Source organism: Amblyomma americanum, chromosome 2 (genome assembly GCF_052857255.1).
Source record: "Amblyomma americanum isolate KBUSLIRL-KWMA chromosome 2, ASM5285725v1, whole genome shotgun sequence".
Lineage (NCBI taxonomy): Eukaryota > Metazoa > Arthropoda > Arachnida > Ixodida > Ixodidae > Amblyomma > Amblyomma americanum.
The window spans coordinates 29641575-29651655 of NC_135498.1; the positions used below are offsets into that span (position 1 = coordinate 29641575).

The 10081-nt window shown below is 46.0% G+C and overlaps 2 protein-coding genes across 2 annotated transcripts in view; one reads left to right on the forward strand and one right to left on the reverse strand.

The window, feature by feature from the left end:
* The window catches only part of LOC144120883 (transducin beta-like protein 2), a 232415-nt gene extending 229670 nt beyond the window's left edge, over window positions 1–2745 (forward strand). The window contains exons 9-10 of the mRNA XM_077653670.1: window positions 109–295; window positions 2422–2745. Coding sequence (XP_077509796.1) covers window positions 109–295; window positions 2422–2458 — 224 coding nt within the window. The 3' untranslated portion in view covers window positions 2459–2745. The remainder of the gene's footprint in view (window positions 1–108; window positions 296–2421) is intronic.
* A 2690-nt stretch (window positions 2746–5435) lies between these two features.
* Window positions 5436–9987, reverse strand: Chchd2 (Coiled-coil-helix-coiled-coil-helix domain containing 2). Its single transcript, XM_077653673.1, has 4 exons — window positions 9824–9987; window positions 8093–8288; window positions 6262–6496; window positions 5436–5574 (listed from the first exon to the last, which is right to left on the reverse strand). Exons 1-4 carry the CDS (start codon window positions 9853–9855, stop codon window positions 5561–5563), a joined length of 477 nt encoding a protein of 158 aa, XP_077509799.1. The 5' UTR covers window positions 9856–9987; the 3' UTR covers window positions 5436–5560.
* Between the last annotated feature and the right edge of the window lie 94 nt (window positions 9988–10081).

Below are 10081 nucleotides of genomic sequence, written 5' to 3' on the forward strand. Positions count from 1 at the left end.
ACAACTACAGCTCGCTGACTGTTAAAGCATTTGTTTTTACGGTGGCACGCTCCTATAGGTACGAGGCGCGTATCTCACCCCCCGCATTTTGGACCGTGTGTGTCGCAGATCCGATCGTGGCGCTGCAGTTCTCGCCCAGCGGCCGGTACATGGCCGTGGCAGCGGGCAAGCACGTGCTCATCTTCAACAACGTGGCCGGATACCAGAACGCCGTGGACGACCTCGAGGAGCGCAAGAAGGCTGCTTCCAGCGCCTCCATCCGCGACAGGCTGCAGGCGCAGATCGACGAGGCACGGTACGTCGTGCATATATGCATGTACCCCACTGATTCCTGTGTCCACACCGCTTGCACTGGTCACACTAGTGCGAGCTGCACGAATGCTACGAGATGTCCGTAACAACCTTTACTTTAGGGAGGCGTGTACCTTAGATAAAAAAAGTGTTTTAGTATATGAGGCTTAACATCCCAAAATGATGTAGCATTGATATAATTAATCTTACTAATTCTGTGTTCTGTCAAAGGTTAATATATGCTGTTCGTAATGTCTCTTTTTAGTGCGAAAGCACTAATCCGGTGGTTCTGACCCGAGCAAAGTCATCTAGCATTTGTTTGTCTGTCCTAGAGCAACCTGGATCGCACAAATTCCACCGGTGGCAGCACCTGCCATCTCAAGGCAGTGGTGCACCACTGCACCAGTAGTGGTTTGAGGTCTCCCAGGGATCAATAAATGTTAAGTAGAGAAAGCCAACCAATTCTGATTATATGGAGACTCCGTGCTTTCGCACTGTATGCAAGTCTGTAAACATTCTCTTTTTTTTCAAGCATTCCTTATAAATGTTCCAGATACACGTTCGAATAGCATTTTTCTAACCTTTGAAACATTTAAGCAACATATGTGCATATACAGAGCACAACATAGTAGGCGTTTAGTGTGCCGTTGATATGCATTACAAGCCTTCAGCATGCGCAACGAGCACCCGCCACGTGGCCGAACATACGGACACCAATCGAGTATGTCTGCCTTTCCGATGCGTAGCCGTGTGTCCTCTAGCCGGCTTGGGCTTCAGAGCCTAGAAAACAGGTTTTGGGGGAATAATGTAGTGAAGGTCAAGGAGAGGCATATTCATAATATTTAGCTCCGTCTTCTAGGCGCCGAGTCCAATAAGGGCCTCTCGAAAGAGGACGAGCGGCGGTGATTTTGTCACGAGTACCCATTGTGGTTGGCTTCGCCGCAGAAGTCAAAAGCATGCGGACCACAATACTTCGCAGTACAGGAACGTCTTGTGGAGAAAGCGTACGCCAGACTGAAGGCCTTGACGATGGCCGCCTTCTGGTCAACTGTCAACGGAAATTGCTTTACGCTTCCGTTTCCCGCCGCTTGCCCTGTGCAGCAGCGGGACCGCGATACTATCGCACACACCAAGCGCAGTGTCAAATGGTTTTAACCATGCAACACAGCTGCGAAAATGAAAACTAATCTGAACATGGAACCAAGGAAATGGCCAGTGGTGTTCATTGGATGTTCTGTGTAGTTGCACGAAAATCTTCATAAAAGCAGGACGTCAAATACACGAGCTTCTTACATGAACTATTCAAAGACACGAACTATTCCTTATTTTTAAGTTTGACAGATTGTTACAGAGAGAGAATAAACATTTATTATGAAAAGAAGACCGGAGCAGATTGTAGGTGGGGTCTTCAGTCCAGGACTCCAGTAGCTTCCACCGACGCTTTGGCGATGGAAGCTATCACCTCCTGGTGTTCCAGGGTGCCGCTGGGCAGCGTCACTCCAGTGCCACAATGGGCGGCTTTAAGTAGTTCGGTTTAGCCCATGTAATGTGTGTAAATGCAGGAGTACGACCACACCAGGGATATGTATCTGCGTATAATGTCGGGTGAATGCAGTGTAGGTCGGAAAGGGTTGGAGACAAATGTAACGAAAAAAAGTACCGAGCATTGTGGCCCCTGCCGCCACCCCATTTCTAACGGGATACTTTTAAAATCTATCCATCCAATCTGCAGGAAGCAGACATTCCACATGCATTTTTGTTTTCCCGTTTGGGTAGACACCCTAGTTTGGGCCTCAAGCCTACCTACATGAAGCGAATTTTCAACGAAGGGGCGACGAATGGCATTTGTCGACCGACTGAAGTCCAAAAATATGCTGGCCGCCACAGACCATCCAGATATTGATGCCCACCATCCACAAATCCAGATGCAGCGGCAGACATGAGCAAATTGCTGCATAGAAGGCTGCGGTGTTGTGTGCCACACAAACTTTGTCCTAAATGTTTGTTCCATGTAGGCCGCCAATGTGCATGCATATACTTAGAGGTCATTTTTTTGCAAGAAAGGTAACACGACTGTGAGTAACAGTGTATATTAAGACTATTTCCCAAAACTTTTTCTGCCTCTCACAGGAGCATACTGAAGACTATGGAAGCCAAGGATTCATGAAGTTTCGGCACAAAAGGAATGGTGGCCAAATGGGTTGTGTGTTCACAGTCTGTCTGCTTGCTTGCTGCTCAGAGTCTACTCATTCTTTCCATACATTGTTCCGGTGTTGTTTGGTGACCAGTACTGCAAGTTCCTTTTTTTTCTTCTTCTTCTTTATGAGCTGAAAGAATGGTTTAGTTTCTGGTGTGTCAAGTTGCCTTGTATGGAATCCGAGTGCGCTAAGAATGGTTGGTAAGGTCACTCCATCTGTTTGGTAACAGCAAGAAATAAAACGTCATCACTTTGCATATTGGATGGTGCATTTTATTAAGGTCCGTCTGTACTGGACTTTTTCATTTACTGATACCATGGTCTTTTTGAACACAATATGCTTGAAAGGCAGCTCCGTGGATTTTTGCTTACTTTCACTTTCAGCTGATAATCGCGTCACATTCCTTTGAGTTCCCTCTTCTCCGGTAAAAAAAAAAAAGTTTTGCAGAACACCGTGCAGAAGTATTTTAAAACAGCAGAAACCACGAAACTGAAAAACTATGACACCATAAATACTGTCACAAAACGTGTCATGCGAGGTGACTGGCTAAACTGGCAACAGTGACAGCTTGGATTTGTCAAAAATGACCAAACACTCTCAGTCACGAAATTTTGTCCTCCAGCAAACGCATAGCGAATATTGACAAGCATGCAAACTCTGCTGTCAAACATGCAAGGTTGCCTGTAGAAATTGCCCCAACTGAGACCATAAAAAGAGATATTTTAAAAATTCATTTGCGCTGCAACAATACACTGCCCATATGTGAAATTCAGCGCAAAAGATCAGAAGACTGCGAGGAACATACCAAGAAAGCTTCAGTAAAACCACAGAGAAAAAACACCGGAGTTGCCCTTCAAGACTGGGACAGGGAAAGAAAAACCAAGCCAGCTGACTACATACATTTGTAAATACAAAAGCTTATTGAGGATTTAGCACGAATAATAAATGTTCAAGGCGTTACTTTGAAGGTCATACTACAAGCACAGTAGGCTGAAATAAGAGCTAGCCTACGCTGCGAAAAAAAATATTCAGAGGGCACTTGCTTATGTGCTGTGAAGGCGAAAGCATTATGGCGCGTTCACACTTGGACATTCGGTGGCGAGAGCGAGCGGAATCCGCTGCCGCGGCAGATTCCGCCGAAATACCCAGCGGAAAGGCCGATCGGTCTTGGACCGAATTCTGCTGCCGGAAAAAAATCCGCCGAATCTCGTCAGCCAATAGGAGGGCGAGTACCCGCGGCGAAAAACACGGCGGCGCCCTTCGATGCAGGACGCCTCGCTTCGGACTGAATTCGTCGCTGTTACTGCCTTTTTCAGCACGTTCACTGGCCATAAAACAGCCAGCGGTCTTTCGCTTTGTCTCATCTCGCCCATAAGAAAACGTTTGAGTGATAAATTTGCTTTACTTTTTATTTCGGGTGACGATTCTTCCCCTTTTAGGGTTAAGAGTGGCGTCGGTTTGTTGACAACAGTGGTTCCCGTCCTAACCACCAGATGGCGCCACTAGGCTAATCTTATCGTTTTAAAAGCGAGAATGTTAGAAATGGCGTAACGTCGGGCAAAATAGGTGCATTTAGCGTACGTAAGTGTGCATATGGTTATGGTACATAGACAGCATCGATTAACGTTGTCATATCTGTGAATGCCGTAAGCAGACGACACACAGACGATGAGCGGAGATGCGGTGGCCGGGAAGTGTGAACGATGCAGCTTTTCGGTGGCAGCGGATTTCGCTTGCTCTCGCCGCCGAATGCCCAAGTGTGAACGCGCCATTAGTGTGTCATTGCAAGTGCGTGACTTCGACACAGATTGTGCACTGAAAAATGAAACAAAGACGTGCCTCCGAATGCCGATTTCACAAAGGTTAGAGCGAAACACTCGGACACTTGGTTCGAATACGTCATGAGCTAGCCTCCAACCTAAGAGACAGATGCTATATTTAAGGGTTGGACTGCTCCGTTTTTGTTCTGAAAATTTGGGGCTTTTTTTGTTTATTTCAGAATGCATTTTTTTTTTTCAGTGAATATTGTCTTCCCCACCCCTTCTAGTCTCCTACAAGACCGCTTCAGACACTAGATTTTCTCTGTACCTCTACTTCTCCCTCTCAAAGGGCCCGCCCAGAGCATCAGTGTGCCTTTCCCTTACTTGTAACCTTTTCTCCGGGCAACATAGTAACTCTGCTGACTGGGCAAGCTGTCAAGTTACTGTAATCTTGTACCCTTAATAGAAACAATGTGCACATTGCAACATTCCTTGGCTAACATCTCTTCTTAGCTTACGCAACAGCATGAACTTTCGTTTCAAATGTATTTCAAATGCTTTTGCAGAGCATGCACTAGATGATGCCAGAGAGTGAGAACCCGAGATGGTCAAAATTAATTTGGAGCCCTCCACTACGCCGTCCCTCATAGCACATGTGTCGCTTTGGAACACAAAACCCCTTATGCCATATGATACTTAGCAGAAACCACAGTCTATCTACAAATATTCCAGGACATGCAAATCGAGGCAGCCAAGTGCCTTCTTTCATCCCTCTGTCCTTCACTAACTTTTACACTGCACTCATACGACCATTCTGGTTCTCTATGGCAATGCCCAAATGGAAAAAGCATTTACTTGTTGCAAAGCTTTTTCCTCCTATGTGGAATTTACTTATCTCCCATGAAATTAGTTTGCTGACAAACACAAGGGCAACACTGCGAACATAAAGGACAGAGGGATAGATAAAAGTGCTTCCCATATTGCAGTGCTCTTCCAAAGCACCCGCCAACGGCCTTGCATTTCACAGTTTCGCGTGAAACGATACGGCAAACTCTCTGCAATATGTCACAAGCACTGCCCTTCCCTAAGAAAGGAAACGACAAATTTGCATGTACTCGGCACCTTTATAATGGCAACGTGAGCATGCTAACTTGCAGCCAAGGAGTGACACAGCCAGAAAGCATGATAACACGCAAATGCAAGTCCTAGTTTATTACATTCTACTTGTACAGAAGAACAGTGCCGCCTTTGTCATCTGTCATCAGGCAGAGCTTGGAGTGTTCTAACAGCATTACTTCTTAGAGGTCTACTTCACATGCCTATACCTGGAAGAAAAATCAGAAGAACAGTTGAGTTGCAAGCGTATAGTTGTTACTACACTTTCAGCAAGTTCAAACTGCTCTTTCTATGATATACAGTCAAAAAAAAGATAATGTTCTGATCCTTTCAACACACTTGCAATCGACTGAAGTAATATTTCAGTCGAGGCATCTCTATTTTTCTGTGCATAAACCTGCACAACATAATAATAATATCTTCTTTAAGCAATCGCAGAGTACCTATAGAGGCCAAGCCAACAGAGGGCTTGTCGGGCAGTGCCCGGGAGCACACGACCACAAATGTAAGCAAAATTACTGCGCAGATGTGTAATTAAAAAGAAAGCACAAATGACAACACTTTAATGGTATAGAACAGGACAGCAGGCACAATTATTACACCGAGGAGAATAAAGAGATAATGGAATGGTAACATGAATAAGCTTCAGGGGATTCTGGAAACATACCAATATTATGACTAACTGAAATTAAATTATTACAGTATCAACTCGTTATTGCACTACCAACAGCATCAATTTAAAATTTAGCAATCGCTTGATTGTAATTAATAAAAGTGCGTGCAAAACATGTGCTCCACACTGCACTGCAAGCAAGCTGCAGTGCCCACTTTCTGCACACAGCATGTGCAGGTAAGAGCTACTGAAAGCCACATCGCTTAGACGTGGATGCACTGACCGTGCTGAAGCCGGCACTCCTTGAGCACCTGGTTGAAACCGTCGCAAAGTGAGATGTCGTGCTGGTTCTGGGCACACTCCAGGAACTGCTTGAGCTCATACTGGCAGGCACCACTCAGCTGCTGTTGCTGGGGCTGCGCAGCTGGAGCGGCAGCAGCAGGGGCAGCAGCCGGGGCAGCCTCTGCTGCACCACCCCCTCCAAGGCTGCCAGTCAGGGCATGACCAATCGTGTGGCCCTGCATTGAACAGGAAACATGCCACCAATCACCAAGTTGTACTATGGCCACTACAGTCAAGGTAGGGCACAGTGCTTGTCAAAGAGATATGTGTTGCAGCTGTGACAACTAGACTAGCTAGCAGGTCGTGACAGCATGACACAAGAAAAGTATGGCCAAATGTGTGTGTGCATGCAAATGACTTTTATTCAGTAGAAAACGAGGCTTAAAAGAAATTCCAGTCATATTGTATACAACCAACATATTGTTTGAACAATCAAACAATGTTTAGTTCAGAATGAGGAATTTTCATACACATCCTTGTCTACATATTTATGCTGCGTGTTTGTCTCTGATGAGGATATCTTTTTGTAGGGTCCTACACGGAATACTTGAGGCAAGAAAAAAAGGATAAACGAAGCAGCTGAACTGGGACAAATAAAACTAAGTGCCTCCGAACCTGCACATTACTGCTGTGATCTACTAAATTCAGCCACAACACACTGAAATAAAACTAAGTGCCTCCGAACCTGCACATTACTACTGTGATCTACTAAATTCAGCCACAACACACTGAAATAAAACTAAGTGCCTCCGAACCTGCACATTACTACTGTGATCTACTAAATTCAGCCACAACACATTGCACCGCTTCCCTGTAAATACTGAAAGTAGTACAATCATGACCCTAGGATACACCGGACGACATAAATTTACTGCGATACTTTTTCATCGTTATCATCCAGGTACAGAACACAAAGCAATCTCGCCCTTTTGTGTATAAAAAAATATCAATGGGCATGATTAACAGAAATGACATGGGCACAGTTTCTATGCCAGGTGAAAAACGAGGAGCTGTTGCATAACGTCTCACACGTCCCCGCTGCATGGCTAGTGCATGGCCATCGCTCAGCCTCAGGTGCATGTATCCCCCTGGTGGGCTGTGGGCTAAGGCTGCTACGCGCACTCCCGCCCCCAGACACCACAGGGTTGGAGCCAACAGGACGCTCCACTTCAGTACCCCTGCACAGTGGTCATCACGGCAGCAGCCTTGCAGTGCTATGCAGAAGGAGAGTGCATCATGTGTGCATCCACACACATACTGGACTTATCAGTTTCTCCTCTTTAAAGACCTAAAATTCAGAGCAAGAAAAACGGGCTAAGAAGTTTTGCGTGCAGCCAGGCTAAAGAGTGTGGCAATAGGCAAGATGTTCACCAGGTTCTCTAGATTTGAAGATAATGGAGCATAAATACAGTACCAGTCACTAATCAGGCTGCAATCTAGCTACTTAAATTTGACACAGAAGAAAATGAAATTTGGAAGACAAAGCTCTGCCACTTGTTGATAAGAAACATGGGAGTCTGGTGATCACAGAACATGAAAGGATGAGACTAGGCTTGTCTCCTTTCATTCTTCTGCATCTTACATTTCGCCTCAAGCTTTCACTCATCGGCCCCTTGTCTATTTTATGCCATTTTCAACCCACTACCAATGTTCCAGTTTTTGTTTCCCCTGGCAGGTACTGAAAAAAAGAGAAAGAATTCAAGATCCAAGCAATGCCTAATCATTCTGGACACAATAGTACATATAAATGTAACAACAGCCAAAGAACGCACCACTGCAGAGCCAACGGCCACTCCAGCCGCTGTGGTGGCCATCTGAGCAAACATGCCGGGCTGCTGAGGCTGGGACATCACAGGGGCTGGTGGATGTGCCTGGGTTGGCACGGGCTGCGTTGGTGCAGCCGCTGCTCTGGCTGGGGGCGGTGCAGCTGCCGCTCGGGGAGCCGGTGCCGCGGGTGCCCTCCTCATCCTGCACACAGAAAAAAAAACATTACGGATCATCTGACACAACCATTCTGCGAAAGCATTTACCCTTGATCATTATTTTGATGCTTTTAATCTAATGAATGCTTGCCAAGGCTTGACACACGTGACAGAGTATTTCATATTTCAGGAGGGCGAATGTGGGTGGAGGTAGGAAGAAATGCTCTATCCTGCCAATGCATTCTATTGGCTAAAAGAATGCTGAGCACCACTGTATCCAATTTTCGTTCTTTGCAAAATTAAGCTTTTGGTCTTGCCGGGCCTCTGTTTGGTGGTGAAAGACTTTATTACTGCCAAGAATGTTGGAGTAAAAAACATAACTCTTTCGTGCTACTCGATTCAGACTTGTCACATTGATGACAATGACTTCGCAAGAATTGTAGACTCCACGATCGCTAGTTGGAAGTGGACAGCTGCAAACTCCAATCCCAGAGATCCTAACTTTTTCCTTGTTCTATTCTGATGGCCATTATTCCAGAGTTCTCCCAGTTAAACTTTCAGAATTAGCACTCATGTCATTGTTTTTTGTCTCCATGTCGCTGCCCCGCGAAGCTTTTTCGCGATCTCAATGGCCCCTCATAAGGAAGCTGTGCGGCCGGCAGTAATGTCATGTACCGAGGGGAATGGCCCACATGCAGTTATTGCTTCGAAAGGAACCGGAGGTGGAGCTAAACATACAAGGCCGAACATGACGCAAGAGCATTTGATTTGTGGGTATGCTTTCGTGCTCGACAACCTTGATATTGCACCCAAATGAACATGCTCACGCGGCTTTCAAGTGAAACGCAGAACGTAAAGAACAGTGTCGTTCCTCCTCTACTTCTCCAAATAAATGTTTGCGATGTGCAACGCGTACTGGTGCGGCCGGTCTGTATCCAGAACACTAATAGAAATTGTTTCGATAATAAGGCGGCAGTAGATACCAAAACTTGAACAAACGTGAGCACATTAAATAACGGCATTACTTCTTTCAGACCATTGTTTATGGCTTGCCACCGCCTCTGTTAAGTCAGTCATACATCGCAACAAAAGTGACTTTATACTTGAAAAGATCTGCTGCAAGTCAGTCTCTCATGAAAATCACATTAGTTGGCATCCGCCGGTCTCCTGACGCAATTCCCAGATGCGCACTTCCCCCCCGGCCGAGATCCTCGGCCACATCACCACGAGTACGCAAATTCTCCTCAAAGGAGCTCCCTAGCAAAGGCGACTCGGACGCTTGCTCTCAAACTACAAATGCCATTAGGTCAACAGGTGAATGCAGCGGATTTCGCAATCAGGTTCTCGAACCTAAAAATTGCTAATGACGCAGCAGGAGGAAAAACAGCCGCCGTGTGACGGGCACCCTGTGACACAGCATCTCAAAGCAGGCGCAATTCGTTTCAAATGCAGAGTGAACCTTCTCGACTGAGGTTACACGGTACCATCGTTGCACGGGACAAACTGATCGCATTCAATGAAACACGCGGTCGGGACAGGCACAAGCCTGACTACGGAAATTTATGCGTTTACTGTACGTACGGTGCAGCTGGGGCTCTCCTTTGACGAGGCATCTTGTAGTTACTAATTCACTGTGAGAAAAATACTTGTGAGACTCAAGAAACACGGCAAAATTATTGCCGAAGGCGAGTGAAACTGGCGACCATACGCTCAAGGACAAGGTTTCTCGAAAATCCTGCAGGCACCGACTTGCGCGCCCTCAACGCCCTCCGCGATATCTAGTGGCGCTGGCTGCTAGACACAGATTAATGCTTATTTTACTTCCTCAATAAACGGTTG